This window comes from Sinohyriopsis cumingii, chromosome 13, assembly GCF_028554795.1.
Source record: "Sinohyriopsis cumingii isolate HCF-2022 chromosome 13, ASM2855479v2, whole genome shotgun sequence".
Taxonomy (NCBI): Eukaryota; Metazoa; Mollusca; class Bivalvia; order Unionida; family Unionidae; genus Sinohyriopsis; species Sinohyriopsis cumingii.
In genome coordinates this window covers 74,038,985-74,058,365 of record NC_142973.1, presented here as the reverse complement: position 1 = coordinate 74,058,365, position 19,381 = coordinate 74,038,985, and the positions used below count along the sequence as shown (strand labels likewise).

The following is a 19,381-nucleotide window of genomic DNA, read 5'->3' as shown; positions in this document are numbered from 1 at the left end:
CTGCAAAGTTCTCACTTTATATAAGAGTCTGAAAGGAGAGCAAATATATGCTTACATATCTGTTTCATGGAATTGCATCGCATCTGTATGCATAATGTAATGGAATAGATGCTGTCACTCTATACCCTCCAATTTTATAAGAAAAACAGAAGCATTTAGCTACTTTAAGCAGGTAAATATAATTTACAGCAGAAAATGGTAAACACAAAAATTCATGGACAAATTGGCCATTTTTGTTCTGCAAAGCATGGTGGGTAAAACTATTACATTGTTATATTTTCTCTAGTCCAGTCCTTTTATCAATGAAAATGTGTGTAAAAGATAACCTAATACTATCCACACCTAAAATACCTTGCAAAACAAATATCCACAATGATAACTGTACCAGACTTTTAGTTGTGTAGGATGCTAAAAGTCATACTTCTAAATGTAACTGTAGGTCATTTACCCGCCCCAAAAATCTTGAGCTCTCATTTATTCATGGATTGTGGTTATCATTTTAATTTGGTAGTTTTTCTAAAAACAAGATGTATTTATTTGACCATGTAGTGCATTAAAGATAGAGGATGTATAGAATGCACATGCACAGAATGAAAGAAAAAAGAAAACAAAAGTAGACAGAGAAATAAACTGTATACTCCATATGTAATTATGTTTTTGACGATTTCTCAGCATTGTTACCAAATGAATATAAAAAAGTGTAGAATAAAATAAATTTTCACATACATTTTTCATACATAGCTAAAATGTTCATCACAATTCTTGAACAAAGGCTGCAAGCATAAATAAATTAAAATTTATACTGGAAAACAAAATGTACAACATTTAAAACCAGCATCTTGTACAAAACAAAGCATCATTTTCTGCTTCCATTTTGGTAGTTTGGCTCTTCAATAGCACAACACAGGAACCAGTCTAATAGTCAATGAAGGTCAAGGTTCCACACCGAGTAGCCTGCTTGATTCAGCATTCTAACATGCTTACAGTTATAACAGGCTACATAATGGGATGTGCAACATGAAAATCTGTGGCAGGAAGACCCCACAATGAAAGGCCTGATACACTGATGCCATTGTGGCATCCAAAGCTTCTGAAGACACAGAGCTCCACAAAATGACTTTTTTTTTTACAATTACAAATACATTAACAATTCTGACATAGCAACCTGTATTTAAAAATTTGAGGACATTCAAAAGTTGTTTCAATATTGCAAAATATCCATTTTACTGACTTCACTAATGGGTTACCAAAAAGGCTACTGCAATAGTAAAACCATTACATGTAGCACCCTCAAATTTCTATTCCTTAAAGGGTCTTGCCCTGGAGATAATAAAACTGTCAATCAAAAGTGGCATTACAAATATAAAGTCCTTTATGAATGGCTGACACTGAATCTCTATCACAGTTCAAAAAGTGAAGAAAAATTCAAACTAGAAATGTATCAACATCACAAAGATGTACCTGTCAACATGAATAAATTTAAGGGCAATATTTTATATCAAAACAGGGACCATTGCAGGTAACATTTGTAGGAAAACTGTGAAAGTCAAACTTATCCTAGGATTTCTTATTATAAAACTTCATAATAATTTTTGTTCCAGTTCATTAAGTTCTTAAAAAGCTACTGAGTAGAAGAAAAAAAATTCTGATGCAATTGTAGGGCAAAGTTTTTAAGTTGAAAAGGGACCATAAATCCATTAAATTGTGCTGGACAAGATGAAAATCAAACTTGATCTAGATATATTTGAAGCATCAGCCCAATTTGGTAATAGCAGTAATCATTAAGTGCTTAAAAATTATTGAATGGAAGCAAGAGTTTCAAAACAAATGAAGAGCAATGGCTGATGTCAAATAAGGGCCAAAACTCCATAACACTTAAATGGACAATGGTGAAAATCTAATATGACAACTCAAGTTCTTATTTTAAAGTCTTGTACCAAATTTGGTTTCAGTCCATCTAAGGGATGGAAATAAAATTTGGATGTCTCTTGAAGGCCAAAGTTCCAAGTCAAAAAGGAGCCATAACTCCATTAAATTTGTTGTTTTGTAGGTCTTTTAACAGAAAGCCTCATATCATATTTGGTTTAAACCCAGAAATGTACGTAAAAATTTAAACATAAATGAAAATCTGAAGCAACTTAGTCAAAGTTAAAATCAGGCAAAGGTCATAGCTCTATTAAATTATTATCAAAAACAGTGAAAATGGAACTTCATAAATTTCTTCTTAACTGAAAGCCTCATAATGATTTTGGTATGAAACCATATAGCCATTCAGTTACTGCACAAAAATGAAATTCATGACTGATGTGACACAACATGGCAGATAGTCATGGGTAACACTGTGCTACCTCCGTAGATATGGTGACATCATACAAATACTGCAGAAATTGCTTAAATTAAAATGCAAATCAAATAGTCTATTCTGCCATTAAATGCTGTTTAACTAGTTTCCTTGGTGGAAGATTTCTGTACATATAAACTTGGATAAATATAGAAATGTCTATCGAAACTTGGAGCGTTCCACATATCCAGAATTGAGCTGGGGTTTCTCGAAGAATAAAGTAGATAGTTTTGAAGATATCACCACAAGTCCACATTGCCACCATCTTCTTACTGAAAAAAAAACATTAGCATGAAAACACTTTAAGTTTAAAAAAAACTGATGACAAAATTGTTTCCTACTTATTATAGTACACAAGATTAATACGTAAATTTTTCTGCAAATAACTATCTATATAAGCTATTTGTTTTAGTAATAAACACAACATACCTGAATAACAAATGCTTTTTAATCTATTCATAAAGTAATGACTTGGAAGTCCAAGGCTTTTACAGGATTACACCAGGCCTTTTTATAGTTCTGGATTTTCTGGAACATTTCTTCTGGGACAATTCTGTTGAAGTCTCTCACTGGCTTTCTTTAACTGCTTTCTAAATGATCTGTGCTATAAGCAGATGTTCCTGATCTCCTGTTGACACCTGTTTGGAGTTGGTTCTGCTGACATTTCTTTACAAGTCCAAACCTCACTTTCCCAACAGTATATATAAGTATAGGTAAATGATGTAGTTTTTTCTCCTCACTTCCCTGTATTGCTGCCTCTAGTATTTAATGCAAGTCCAGGTCCAGTTTTCCAGGCTACACTGGCTGTTTTCTGGACACTGGATCCCTTCCTTCTGCTCATCTGCTGCAGGTTGCTGTGTCTCCTGGACTTGATCTGGTGCCATTGCTTTCAAACCGATTGCTTGATCAGCTTTATTTGATATCAAAGGCTCACTGGCTGCGACTTCTATCATGGAAGATAGAAGTCTTGTGTTCTGTCTGTATCTTCCAGAAAAGAAGGAAGTCTGTCCTCCATATCCATACCGTGTAGCTCACCTTCTAATCTCTCCAAGAATATGTCTCTGGAATGATCCCCCAACCACTGCATCAAAGGTATCTGCATGCAACAGAGAAACTAAGAAATGATCATAAACCCCCTGTGCTTCACTAGAAGATTTTGTTGACTGTTGCTGCTTGTCATGTGACAAATATTCCCTCCTTGACTGAACAATTGTCAGCCCTTGAATGTTCTTTCTAACTTACCCATAAGGCACCTTGTTTTTAAAGTACCACCTGTCAATGTTGTTTGGATTAAGCATTTCATTACCATTAGATCTGTTCATTTTGGCCTATCAACCCCACTTGCAAGGCCCTGGGGTTGCACTCCTCTTTCTTCTGTTGTAGCTTGCAAGTGGTTGCCCTTTGACAAGGACTGCAAGATGAGGTGCCAACCCATCTCGCCCAAACACTAGTCTTTCCTAATAGCCACCTGTCTCTCCAGGGTCATCAATCTGTCCTTGGTTGCCATCCAGACTTTCCTGGAAGTCACTGGTTTCCAAGATAAAATCAGTGTTGATGTACAGATAGACTATGGTTACAAGACATTATCAACCAAATTCCCATCTTTCCCTGTGTGTTTCACCCCTTATCTTGGCACACCTTTCAGATGGCAAGGCAACAGTGTTGATCAGACACTGCCTGTCTGTGTTTGCTGCCATTTATTTTCATCACGTCTCAGCCAGTTACATCTGGATGTTCTTTCTGTTGCCTTGTGAAGCATCTCCGAATTTTCCTCAGGTATGGTCAAGACATAAATACATGATAGGTTTGCTTAAGATCTGACCATAATTTGTTTGGAGAAAAAAAAACTAAATGTCATTGAAGTGGTATCATTCAATATATTCTTTACAAACATCCACTAACTGGTTAAATCATACAAATCCATTCATACTTGTTTATGTCATGCTAATTACAGCCCAGTACAACTAAAAACTTAAGTCAAGACTTTGGACCATAAAATCAATTTCAGAGTACAATCAATTTCTTCATGTGATTGCAACCAAATACAAAGTCTAGTCAAAATTCAATTTTATACGTACAAGTCAGTGCGTTAATAAACTCAATGAGGTACAAAACTGCAAGCAATGACATTTGAATTGACACCAAAGTCAATTAGGTCTCATTTTCAGAACTCCTTCACAAAAGCACATATATATCAGTGGTTAAGATCTCCACCATTTTCATTCAGAACCATTAACTTATTCTAACAGGTGTCTCAATGAAAACCAAATATCACTGCTACCAAACATGCACGAAAAGCAAAGATAACAATATATCTGAGATGGTTATGGTGCAATGTTTGATTTTCATTAGAATTAGCTACACATTGCATAGGGCCAACTAGACTTAAGAAGTCCTTTAGTGAAAACCCCATGTCAATAAGACCATTATTTCATGAGGAGAAACAGTAACATATTTGGATATAAAATCAGTACCATTTTCAGGATGAGTAGTGATATAAAAAAAAATTCAAGATGATGAATTTGAATGAATGAGGGCATGCCCATAGCACCACTTTTACTCAGACCAACTAAAAATCATAAAACTTTTAGTGAAAACTCAATGTTGATATGTTCATCTCTACAGCATGAGTAGTGATAACATTTTCAAGATGGCTACCACTGTTCCATATTAGCTGAGGGCATGTACAATTTTCATGCTGGACCAACTAGACATCATAATAAGTCTTCAAGCAAAAACCCCATGCTGATATGACCATCAGTTCAAGGAATAGCAATAACAAAATTTTCAAGATGGTTGTTCTGGAAACCATATTGGATGCCAGACTGGCACCATTTTCATTTTGGACCAACAAAACATCAAAAGAAGTCTTTTAGTGAACATAAATCAATAGAACTATTAATTCAGAAAGAATAGCAATAGCATAATTTTACAAATGGCCATCATGGCAGCCATATTGGATGTCTGTGTGGAACCATTTACATCCAGGACCAACTAGACACCATCTTTTAGCAAAACCCCTAGCTCATTAAATCCATCCATAACAAGATTTTCAAGATGGCTATTGTGGCAGCCATATTGGATGTCATCGGATCAACACCATTGTCTTTAGGACCAGCTAGAGATTATAGGAAGTCTCAGAATGAAAAACTCATGTCAATATAGCCATCCATTTGGTATTAATGATTTTCAAGATTGCTGCTTTACTGGATTGTCTGAAGGGAACCATTTTAATTTAGGATCAACTAGACCTTGGGATGAATGTGTCATACGTCATGCAAACCTTCCCACTAGTCTAGGAGGAGTAGCAATAATGAACTTGACATTTCTTTTAAAAACCATACAAAATTCATGCTCACAAAAACAGATGTATGCACAGTATTTACCATATGTATTTGCTTATTAAGTAGCGTTCAACTACAAAGGCCCAGATCTGTAAATTATGCACCAGCAGTTCTAGGTCTATGCAATTTGTAACTAGTAGTCAGTATAACAAACAACATAAACCCTGATCTGTGAGCACATTATGTGATTTAAGATTATGGTCTATGTTGTTTGCAGTTAGAATTCAGATCAAGGTCTTTGTTGTTTGCACTTTGAATTCAGATCATGGTCTATGTTGTCTGCAATTAGAATTCAGATTATGGTCTATGTTGTTTGCAGTTAGAATTCAGATCAAGGTCTATGTTGTTTGCAGTTAGAATTCAGATCAAGGTCTATGTTGTTTGCAGTTAGAGTTCAGATCATGGTCTTTGTTGTTTGCACTTTGAATTCAGATTATGGTCTATATTGTCTGCAATTAGAATTCAGATCAAGGTCTATGTTGTTTGCAATTAGAATTCAGATCAAGGTCTATGTTGTTTGCAGTTAGAATTCAGATCATGGTCTATGTTGTCTGCAATTAGAATTCAGATCAAGGTCTATGTTGTTTGCAGTTAGAGCTCAGATCAAGGTCTTTGTTGTTTGCACTTTGAATTCAGATCATGGTCTATGTTGTCTGCAATTAGAATTCAGATTATGGTCTATGTTGTTTGCAGTTAGAATTCAGATCAAGGTCTATGTTGTTTGCAGTTAGAATTCAGATCAAGGTCTATGTTGTTTGCAGTTAGAATTCAGATCATGGTCTATGTTGTCTGCAATTAGAATTCAGATTATGGTCTATGTTGTCTGCAATTAGAATTCAGATCAAGGTCTATGTTGTTTGCAGTTAGAATTCAGATCAAGGTCTTTGTTGTTTTCACTTTGAATTCAGATCATGGTCTATGTTGTCTGCAATTAGAATTCAGATTATGGTCTATGTTGTCTGCAATTAGAATTCAGATCATGGTCTATGTTGTTTGCAGTTAGAATTCAGATCATGGTCTATGTTGTTTGCAATTAGAGTTCAGATCAAGGTCTATGTTGTTTGCAGTTAGAATTCAGATCAAGGTCTATGTTGTTTGCAATTAGAATTCAGATCATGGTCTATGTTGTTTGCAGTTAGAATTCAGATCATGGTCTATGTTGTTTGCAGTTAGAGTTCAGATCAAGGTCTATGTTGTTTGCAGTTAGAATTCAGATCATGGTCTATGTTGTTTGCAGTTAGAGTTCAGATCAAGGTCTATGTTGTTTGCAGTTAGAATTCAGATCATGGTCTATGTTGTCTGCAATTAGAATTCAGATTATGGTCTATGTTGTTCGCAGTTAGAATTCAGATCATGGTCTATGTTGCTTGCAGTTAGAGTTCAGATCAAGGTCTATGTTGTTTGCAGTTAGAATTCAGATCAAGGTCTATGTTGTTTGCAGTTAGAATTCAGATCATGGTCTTTGTTGCCTGCAATTAGAATTCAGATCATGGTCTTTGTTGCCTGCAATTAGAATTCAGATCATGGTCTATGTTGTTTGCAGTTAGAGTTCAGATCAAGGTCTATGTTGTTTGCAGTTAGAATTCAGATCAAGGTCTTTGTTGTTTTCACTTTGAATTCAGATCATGGTCTATGTTGTCTGCAATTAGAATTCAGATTATGGTCTATGTTGTCTGCAATTAGAATTCAGATCATGGTCTATGTTGTTTGCAGTTAGAATTCAGATCATGGTCTATGTTGTTTGCAGTTAGAGTTCAGATCAAGGTCTATGTTGTTTGCAGTTAGAATTCAGATCAAGGTCTATGTTGTTTGCAATTAGAATTCAGATCATGGTCTATGTTGTTTGCAGTTAGAATTCAGATCATGGTCTATGTTGTTTGCACTTAGAGTTCAGATCAAGGTCTATGTTGTTTGCAGTTAGAATTCAGATCATGGTCTATGTTGTTTGCAGTTAGAGTTCAGATCAAGGTCTATGTTGTTTGCAGTTAGAATTCAGATCATGGTCTATGTTGTCTGCAATTAGAATTCAGATTATGGTCTATGTTGTTCGCAGTTAGAATTCAGATCATGGTCTATGTTGCTTGCAGTTAGAGTTCAGATCAAGGTCTATGTTGTTTGCAGTTAGAATTCAGATCATGGTCTATGTTGTTTGCAGTTAGAGTTTAGATCAAGGTCTATGTTGTTTGCAGTTAGAATTCAGATCATGGTCTTTGTTGCCTGCAATTAGAATTCAGATCATGGTCTATGTTGTTTGCAGTTAGAGTTCAGATCAAGGTCTATGTTGTTTGCAGTTAGAATTCAGATCATGGTCTTTGTTGCCTGCAGTTAGAATTCAGATTATGGTCTATGTTGCCTGCAATTAGAATTCAGATCAAGGTCTATGTTGTTTGCAGTTAGAATTCAGATCATGGTCTTTGTTGCCTGCAATTAGAATTCAGATTATGGTCTATGTTGTCTGCAGTTAGAATTCAGATCATGGTCTTTGTTGCCTGCAATTAGAATTCAGATTATGGTCTATGTTGCCTGCAATTAGAATTCAGATCAAGGTCTATGTTGTTTGCAGTTAGAATTCAGATCAAGGTCTATGTTGTTTGCAGTTAGAATTCAGATCATGGTCTATGTTGTTTGCAGTTAGACTGGACTTAACAAGCAAGTACATAGAGTAACTACAATACTACAATATACCTCATTCCTTGAGTTGACTGGTTCTGATAGTTTCTATAAAACTGTGGTGCTCCCAGCATTGCTTCTGCAAACACTGCCAAGAAGCCAATTGTTTCCACATACAGCCAAAAGTTGATCAGAATGTATGTTATCAACCCCATCACAGTTGAAAATGCCACCATGAATTGGATGTAACTTGCAAAGTCTGTCCATTTCCAGAAATACTGCGTGTCAAAATCTGGGAATATGTTCAGAAAATAAAAATGTAAGTATGTATTCAACAATGTCACACTTGCATCACAAATTCAATGCCTAGACCTTTTCATGTTAGATCTTCTTTTTTTTTTTTTAAAGAAAAAAAAAGACTGGTAACGTTATTGAATATGTACAATTTAAGACAAAAGAGATACAGATTTCCTAATAATTAATTACTCAATCATTAAAATCAAGTACTTAATACGTATACAGTATTCCCTCATTATAACGATGTATATGGAAGCCACGGAGTACAATTTTACCAAACGTGAATTAAATGGAGTCCATGTTATAATGACATGTTATAACGAAGGGCATGTTATAATGAAGGACATGTTATAATGAAGGGCATGTTATAATGAAGTCCATGTTATAATGACGGGCATGTTATAATGAAGGGCATGTTATAATGAAGTCCATGTTATAATGAAGGGCATGTTATAATGAAGGACATGTTATAATGAAGTCCATGTTATAATGAAGGGCATGTTATAATGAAGTCCATGTTATAATGAAGGACATGTTATAATGAAGGGCATGTTATAATGAAGTCCATGTTATAATGAAGGGCATGTTATAATGAAGGGCATGTTATAATGAAGTCCATGTTATAATGAAGGGCATGTTATAATGAAGGGCATGTTATAATGAAGGACATGTTATAAAGAAGGGCCTTATGGTGAGGAATTACTGTACTGAAATGGAAAAGTAAACCAGTTGACTTCACATATGCAGTATCCCCCACACTAATCTAATATTTCTGATAACTGACTGGTAGGAAGGTATTTTTGGATTTAGTTTATTCCCCAAACTTTGGACCTTACAAAATAATCATTCTTAGGCATCCAAAGACCAAGGGTAATTACAGTATTTGACTTGTAATAAGTAACAAGAATTCAGTATTATAACTAGCTTGTTTACTATTTATGTAATTAGACTGATTTTGAAGTGATTGGAGACTGACACTCTCGCTTTGGGTATTTATGTTCTGCAATTCAGAAGTTGTTTTTTGTGCTTTTAGCAATATTCAGTTAAATGTATTGTTTTTTTAGTAGCCACTGCACAGGATAAGTAACAAGAACATGGATCATTTAGTTAGCTAACTGATACCAGAAATAGTGACATATTTCTCTCATTGCTGTATATTTGTGTCATAGTTCTTAATGTTGACATCAATCAATGCCTGCTGCAAATGTCAGAAACGTGACATATTTGTCTTTATACTATGTATGTGTGACACAAAATCCTATTACTGACAACAATGCCTGCTGCCAATGTCAGAAAAGTGACATGTATGTTATACATGTGACAGTATAATCATGACAACAATGCCTGCAACTGATGTCAGACAAATAAAACCTATTTCTCTTATTGTTATGTGTGACACAGTGTGCCCATGTGAGAAATTCATGTGGGAAATGCCTATCCCACAGGAGTCCTATTCCACATAAATACACTCATTCACATTACTGATGATATCATTGGATTTATGATGTAATCAAACATCTGCAATGTTTCTTGCAATGTAGTATTGAAAGGAGAAATTCTGTTCACTTACAAGTGTTTTTAGGTTCATTTCATCTAAAAATGTCTACGTACTTTAACATCGATTTAGCCGTATGCACTTCTCAGGGCTTGTAAATAATGACCTTCCAAAGGAACGTGGATGCGTAAGATTCCAAATGAAGTGAATATTTGCCACTTAAAGGTATGTAGAATCAAACACTAAAAACTGACACCCATTACTGAAATAGTTGGTGTTGAATGCCTACATGACCTGTGTGACTTTTACTATAGTTATCTATCCAAGGTACAAGTTTATCTTGTGGTTCTCTGTTTTGTTTCACCCCAAAAATCTACCTCATATCTACACCTGAACCATCTACTCACATCTGACATAATGCCCACACCATGCATTTAAACAATTATTACTTGGGTAGATTTCATGAAGTTGGTGTTCAGTATTTTAAAAAGTGTCTATTGACAATATATACAAGCTATAAGTGTTAGTTACTTTTATCTATGCTAGAAGCTCTTCACTTTGGAGGTTCATTCTTTCTCCTACTATACGAGATGTATTTAAAATGTTTTAAATACTAGTGTGTTGTGCAACAGTTCTTTATCAGAACACAATATATCAGTGTACCTCCTCAAAATACTCCCCTTGCACCTGTACACACTTTCTCACTCTGATTATCCAATCACTCAAAGTCACATAGTATTCACTTCTTGGCTGGGTGTTCATACACCAGAAAACTACACTCTCAACTGTATTGTAGCTTTCAAACTGTCTGCACCTCAGCAAACTTTTGATAACGGGATTTAGCCAAAGATGACATAAAGCTAAATCAGGGTTGTATTGGGGATGTGGCCTGATTTGATCCTTGGAAATTTAGCAAAACTGTGGCTTGGTTTTGTAAATGCACTCAACTGTAATGCAATGCAAATGACTATCCATTCTCCTAAATAAAAGAACTTGGACACGGAAGATACAGAAATTAGTTTTATCTATATAAATGCAACATATTATTCATAGCAAAGCTATCAGTAGATTAACTGTACAATGGCATACAAATATATAAAGCAGAAGCAAGTTATTTATTGTAGAAATTTGTGAGTACATGTGCAAAATTTATATATAAAACAAAGTGTTTTATCTAATATGAAACATGGGCCTGATGAAATCTTCATATTAAACTGATGGCTGATAAATATACATTATATCAATGCTACATACACAAAAAATATGCTTTCTTCCAGGACTGCAGATAAAAATGAGTCTGACATGGCATATGGCCAATATGTATTTATATGCCATATCAACAAGTTCTTTGAGGGACTTGAATAAAATCTTGAATGCTTTAAATATATTACCTGATCATAATATGAAGATGTGGAGGGAATTACATCCCCTTACTCTGTAGCTGCCACTCACTCTGGCCTAGGGTTAGCACATCATCAATGAACACAGTACTGAGAAAAATATTAACTCCTGCAATCCAGCAGCAGAAGAGCAATTTACATCATTTTCAAGCTGCCAAATGACTTGACATGGTAGCCCCTTGCAATTTACATCATTTTCAAGCTGCCAAACGACTTGACAAGGCAGCCCCTTGCAATATACATCATTTTCAAGCTGCCACATGACTTGACAAGGCAGCCCCTTGCAATTTACATCATTTTCAAGCTGCCAAATGACTTGACAAGGCAGCCCCTTGCAATTTACATCATTTTCAAGCTGCCAAACGACTTGACAAGGCAGCCCCTCACACTGCAGATACAGGTCCCACATGGCCAAATTAGGCACCTTGGGATGAAATTTCTCTGAGACAAAAGCTGGAGAATGCCATCTCTGACCTCTATCCCATGACTTGAATGATGACAGTCAGAGAACAGTTGCATTCAAACCTGATGCTGGTGGTGGTGAATACCCTAAGATCATCAGCTGAAATGCACAGGAAATTAAATCCTTGTACAAAGAGTGGAAAATACAACCAATTCAGAATGACAGAGCATAAATGAAATATGCCTTCATTTTTTAGTGGTATTAACAAGTAGGACTTCCCTCTTCAGATTGTCTCAGCATGCTTTAAAGTAACACTTCATTACCCCAATGGGCCGTCAAGATGACCTTGGTAAGAAGTATTTAAGAAGATAGTGGTTTCAAAACAAAAGACTCACTTCCCATGAACAGAAGTCATGGGAATGAAAACTGTGGCTGTCTTGAAAGAAACTGAACCGTTATGGCAAAAATGAAGATAGCAGACTGATATTAAAGCAAGAATTTCACTTTTTGTCCTCCTCTATCTCAAGCCAATAGGAAGCAATTCTTGTATGAAAGGTGTGTCAATGAAGCTTTATGAAGTGTTTCAAAGTGGGCCTTGTTCAACCACATCTGAACCCATGTACTGGTAGATTCGATTTTGGACAATAGACCACGTCAAGACAAATCAAAATTGGCATGAAGGTTAATGAGGTCTTTGTTGTGGTCCCTTCCATGATGGTAAAACGCATCTCAAATCAAAGAATGGTAGCCCCTGATTATGATCAGAGATAGATTCTCCTAAAAAAATCCCATACAGTTGTAATGGAAAGACGTGTCATGCCACTGATGGCTTCTTACCCAGCAATTCTGTCCTCAACATGTTCAGAGAAATGTTTCTTTCTGATAGCTTGTTTGATTTTAACCAAGCATGCACATTCAGCATTTCTGGGTTTGGATATAAAACCTGTATGTGCAGTTGTCTCGACAGATGTGAAGGCAGAGTTTTCAGGGGAATCTCTGCTACTACAGGGATGCAATCAAGATTAGTTGCCTCTTGGAGGGCTATCTACAAACTTTTGCACATCAGAGGGGTAGGTTGAATATGCAGTGAGACCATTCTAAGTCAGTCCTGGGATTCAGATCTGGATTTGGGGTCCATGATAGCTGGGAGTATGAACATCAGGTGCCATGTGCTGTCTAGACCTTCTGTCTGCAACTGGGTATACTAGGAAGACAGATCACAATACACAGTCCTGGTGGTGGGTGGCACAGGTCAAGATATTGCAGATCTGGAGTGAACAAGATCTTTGTCTGGCTGATGACTGATACTCAAGTCCAATACTGGCTATTAGAGTACTGGGGTCTGCATGTGGTGATGGACTATCCCAGGTCTGCATGTGGTGATGGACTATCCCAGGTCTGCATGTGGTGATGGACTGTCCCGGGTCTACATGTGGTGATGGACTGTCCCGGGTCTACATGTGGTGATGGACTATCCCTGGTCTACATGTGGTGATAACCTGTCCTAGGTCTACATGTGGTGATGGACTGTTCCAGGTCTACATGCAGTGATGGACTGTCCCAGGTCTACATGTTGTGATGGACTGTCCTGGGTCTACATGTGGTGATGGACTGTCCCGGGTCTATAGTTGGTGATGGATTGTCCTGGTTCTACATGTGGTGATGGACTGTCCCGGGTCTATAGGTGGTGATGGATTGTCCTGGTTCTACATGTGGTGATGGACTATCCCTGGTCTACATGTGGTGATAACCTGTCCCAGTCTACATGTGGTGATGGACTGTTCCAGGTCTACATGCGGTGATGGACTGTCCCAGGTCTACATGTGGTGATGGACTGTCCCGGGTCTATAGGTAGTGATGGATTGTCCACAACTGGTCCAAGTGGGCCCCCTTACAATCTCAGTGCTAGTTCAGTAGTCTGCTCAGTCCTGATATGCTCTGGCTGTCGTTTTGTGGGTGATGACAGAGTTGTAACCGTGTAGGAGGTCAGTGATGGCAAAAATGCATGAATTGGCTGAAACTTGTTATCTCCGCCTTCATAGACTTTGATAAAAGAAAAATGGTGAATGAGAAGACATTGGCAGGTAATGTATGTACTCCTAAAGTATTATGTTGGGGAAGGGCTGGATTTGTGAGGTTATGAATGTACTCCCAATGCATTATGATTGGAGAGGGCTGAATTTGTGAGTAAGTGGATGTACACAAATTTAGAGAGTTTTCTCAACATTATACAGGATTGCTGTCCTTTTTGCATAGCAAGGCAACCACCAACAACAATTAAATAGACCAGGTTAAATCTGTGACAGCTAAATAATTAACTGTTAATAAGTTACACTGGCTTCATGTCCATTTACCGTACTTAAATTTAGCCTTTAGCTACGAGTATTCCACAGACTGGCCATGGCTGACCAAAATATGAAAGGGTAGAGCATCCTGGGAGAAAATAGGGCATGTCACAGGGAGAAAGGTACATCTTTTGAAAATTTCATGCATATTTGACCCAGAAGTATGGGTCCCTGACAGCCCTGTCTTATTTGATTAGATTACTGAAATGGAATGAGTGTTGGATTTTTCACATCTTCTTTGAGATGGTTTGGTAATAAAGTCCTACTGATAGATTAATTACACAGACCATTTCTAGTTAAGCCATCTGGTTTGGAAACTCAGCCTTTTATCAAGATGGGAAAGACAGAAGGACAGACAGAACAATTGGTCAATGGTTTATATACTGAACTTCCAAAGTCCTCATTTGATAATCACACATTATCAATCCATTTCAAAATAAAGCATAAAATACTGATGCAGACTAATATATTTATTTAATCAAAGATTCAACTATATTTTATGGAACCTGCTGAAATGATTAGACAATGAAAGTGGCAAATATGAGAGAGAGAGAAAGCAGGGCAAGAAACATCCACTGCCCAGGACCCTGAGACAATAAAAAAAACTAATGTTGGGCATCCATTTTTTCCCAATGTGACAACCCCATCAGGCAACTAATTATGCAAGAAATGAAAATGTTAAAAATTATAATGGAACTTTACATTTTTCCCAACAATCATTTACTGTAAAAACTGTCAATCACAAATTATCTCAATATCATTCTTTAAGTAAGTGTTTGGTGATGTCTATTAGTATGATCTGACACTAATCCACATATCAGCTACTTATTATCAGAATAAATAGTCACAGTCAAACTACTTGCTATTCATGGTGAACACATAAAGAAACAAGATCATCAAGTGCTCATCTTTTGTCAACATATGGTGGCAGTATTTTTCTTCCTTGACTTGAAACACTGAAAACCTGTGATCTAGGAGTACAATTTCAAACTGGCCGATGGAAGACATGGGCACTTGCTGTAGGGCATGTGACACTTGTTTCTAGTGGCTAACATTAACTACAAGAATATGGTAAATATAAGCAACTAAACCAATTGCAGTTGCTGTTGCATACTTTACTGGTCTATATGGTAATGATTAAACAAAAATCCCACATGGAAAGTTTTTGTTTACCTTACAGTTTAGATAGAGGAATAATAGCATCAGATGAACAAAAATGTGAACTCAGATAAACCTAAAAAATGGATAACCACTAGAATGCTGACACATTCAGCATGCAGACCATTATAGATATTTTTAGAGTGGACTAAGTAACTATGCTAATGAAAGGTCAATGCTATTGTGATGATCCTGAAAGATCAATGTGATTGTTGGTTGTTGGTTATGGACTACATCAAAAGTTCAAAGTCATGATGGCTGAATTGTATACCAATTTTATCAAACCTCAAAAAATTAAGTGTCATTGAATGCCCACATCATGACATATGTCAGGTAACCAAATATTGCACGTCCATCATATGATCATGTTTTTCTCTTGTTTGATTCAGTATAATAAACAATTTGTTGCCCTTGTTTAGGGGATATATAAAGATTTGTTTACCTGCAACAAGTCATGTTCCATTTGGGGGGGGGGGGGCTTCACCCTTGTGGAATATGACTTGCCTTAGGTGAACAAATCTTCATATCATATCCTATAATGTAAGGTTATGGTATACAGAGGATAAAATAAATCTATGCAATTATTTAATTATCAGTGTGTCAAACATCAACAAAACATAAAACCAACTCAATATAAATTTTACAGCTGTGCTAGAAAGCTGTTTCACAGGAATTACAAAGCAGTAATCATTTTCAAGAAAAATTGCAAAAGCATGAAAATAAAGCGCATACATCGCTTAGCATCAAAACAGTAAATTCCTTTATTCTAGTGGAGTACCTATTTTTTTGAGGATTTAATGGCTACTACAAAGCATGAATTAGATGACCAAAACAAAAAAGACCCATCTTAGAAGACTACAGGAACCCCTTCACCATCAATGGCTTCCTGTTTCCATGCACTTCCATGAATACCCAACAGTAAAAGAAAAATATTTCTGCAAAATTTATTTCAATGGATATAAATAAATTCACACTAGTTTCCCCATTATAGACCAAACAGTAAACAGCAATATCCTTGACAATTCTTAACTGAGAGTAGCACCATTGATTGGAAAACAGTCATGACCCTTAACTGAGAGTAGCACCACCATTGATTTGGATAACACTCATGACCCTTAACTGATAGTAGTACTATTGATTTGGATAACAGTCATAACCCTTAACTGAGAGTAGCACCATTGATTGGATCAGGGCATGACAAATAAATGTGAGCAACATCACTAATTTTAACTGATATTAACACCACTGGTTTGGAAAGAAATAACATCACTGATCTGGATAGGGGCATGATCTATAACTGATAGAAAGAACACTGGTTAGGATTTGAGTGTGTGTGAGTGTGATTTGTATTTTTAATGTAGCTTTAACAATTTTTCAGTTATATAGTTATGATGTCTGCAGTGTGGCAGTTTATAGTGACGTCTAGCACTGGGACATCATGCCACAGTCATGTAGCATGATGTCCCACCCAGTCACATTATCCTGACACCAGGCTGACCAGTCCTGATACAAACCTCTTAATGCTGAGTGCCTAACGAGGCAGCTGTTAGTACCATTTTTTAAAGTCTTTGGTATGACTCAGCAAGAGATCAAACCCACAATCTCCTGCATCCGAGGTGGACGCTCTAACCACTAGGCCACTGGAGTGGTTGATTAGGATTTGAGGCACGATCCTAAATTAAGATTAACACTGACTTGGACCAGGGGCATGATCTTTAACTGACAGTAACATCAATGATATGTATCAGGGGCACAACCCTAAATCAAGAGTCACACCAATTTGGACCAGGGGCATTACCTTTAAATGACAGTAACATCAGTTTTGTATTGCAGGTAATACCCTAAATTAGGAGTAACACTGAATTGGACCAGGGGCATTACCTTTAACTGACTATAACATCACTGATTGGATCGAGGCACAAACCTAAATTAAGAGTAACAGTGAGTAGGACTAGGAGCATTACCTTTAACTGACAGTAACATCACTAATTAATTTGGACCAGGGACATTGCCTTTAACTGAGAGTAGTTGTTGTTGTTGTAGGGTTTAACGCCATTTTTCAGCACAAGATAGGCTATACATGGCGGCCAGTATAGTTGGTGGAGGAAGAACCCTGGAATACCCTGGGAAGAACCACTGACCCACGAGAAGCTACTGGCAGGCTTTCTCACGTACCAATGTTAGCCGTAACTGAGAGTAACATGATTCATTTGGGTCAGAGGCATGACCCTAAATTAAGAGTGATATCACTGACTTAGATCCGGGGCAAGATTATTAACTTCAAGTAACACAAATGATTTAGGATCAGGTGCATGATCCCATGCTGAAAATAAATTGATGCAAATTAACATAGGTGCATGAATAATGTAAGTTACTGCAGACAAAGTTGAATCAAAAGCAAAATCATCTGCAAATGATTGATTCATTTAACATTTGTAGATTGTTGGCTCTTTTAACATTCTTACTCAATACAGCAAAACAGCTGTCATAATGCGACATGTTAATCTGTGCCCATCATCTACGGTACTTGCTGGCAGAGTGAGAAGGGGTTGGGTGGAGTCTAGGCACAATAATGCACCAATATAAATATAAATATTGTAATCAAAACTTGGACGAAAAGAAAAGCATGGTCTGAGGGGTCATATTTTAAAATTCCTAAACTGATACAGTCAAACCTGGCCTTTCAACCATACATACTGTCAGTACCATTCGTAAGTTAACAGCAAAATATCTTTATATTCCCTTCCCATATAAGTTGCTTGTATAAAGCAATCACCTGCCTAAAATGACCAACAACCACTATTTATTACTCCCACTGACATATTGCATAGAGCAAACAGTTATCATATAGGTAGTGTTTATTTTTTAATATAATATAGTTTTATCTTTACCTTATGTGATCAACCTGCATACTTTTTCTTTACATGACTTTTTCTGTCCATCCTTCATTCTATCTTCTGGTTTGCCTACATAACATGTACTTGTCTGTAAGAACAACTTTTCCAGAAAGAACACTTTCATTTAATCACACAAGGGGCCAACATGCACAGCTTTGACTGTACAGTTCTTCACTAATGGTAACTATTCAGAATGGAACAAAACTGGCATTCAGAAAATTACCATACTAAAGAGATCTTCCTGTGCTTTTTGGTTTACAGGGAATTAAAGGAGGAAGAACCAAGAAAGAAGTGCAAAATAAAAACTAACATGCTTGCACAATGTAGTGGAATGTATGGGAAACATGCCATTGCATATATGGGAAAATGCTTTGGATTTGACTGCTGATCAGAAGAATTGCAGCAAGTTTCAATGCAGCAGTGCGAGATAAGCAAGCGCTGGACTGATCAAATCTCCCATCTCAGAATGAACCCAGATATAAAATAAATTTCCAGTCCTTTTTTATCTGTTTCATTACTATTGCTACTTTTTTAAATTTAAGAAGCAATGCTGAAGCAATACTATGCATTAGATTTCTTTATTTCTGTCTGTCTAATTCTACCTATGTCTTTCTGCACATGGTTATACATGTATAGCAAATAAATGAAGAAAATCTGCCCTCCTATCTCTTGGATCAACTACATATTTTAGATTAAAGGTTTACCTTGCAGACAAATAAATATAATAACTTTACATACTTAACAGCAGAATGCCCATATATGGTTTCCTGCCTGCATAGTTACACTAAATGCACTAAAAATGTTCTCCAAATCAGACAATTACAAAGAATATGTTCATTTGGTGACTTATAATACTCCATAATCCCATAATTTAATTTAGTGGAAATGCACAGATTCCAAAAGATGTTAGGAATTATGTCAATTGTGTTTGAAAAGAAGTAACACATTTTTTTTCTCTTTGACTAGCAGAGGTTTTAAAGAATATGAAATAATAATGATTCATACATAAAATTAAAATTTCAAACTTTAAAATCTGAAATTCCTAGTGTTTATATATTTACATACCCTAGGTTCATTCTAAGAGAAAACCA

At 36.4% G+C, this 19,381-nt stretch overlaps 1 protein-coding gene across 7 annotated transcripts in view; it reads right to left on the bottom strand.

Annotated features, from left to right (window-relative positions):
* Nucleotides 1–616: 616 nt before the first annotated feature.
* The window catches only part of LOC149785834 (solute carrier family 66 member 2-like), a 30,667-nt gene continuing 11,902 nt past the window's right edge, over nt 617–19,381 (bottom strand). For all 7 annotated transcript variants that reach the window (XM_089979787.1, XM_089979794.1, XM_089979789.1 and 4 more), the window contains 2 exons: nt 8,371–8,587; nt 617–2,613 (listed from right to left, as the gene is read on the bottom strand). In XM_089979787.1, coding sequence (XP_089835913.1) covers nt 2,418–2,613; nt 8,371–8,587 — 413 coding nt within the window. In that variant the 3' untranslated portion in view covers nt 617–2,417. The remainder of the gene's footprint in view (nt 2,614–8,370; nt 8,588–19,381) is intronic.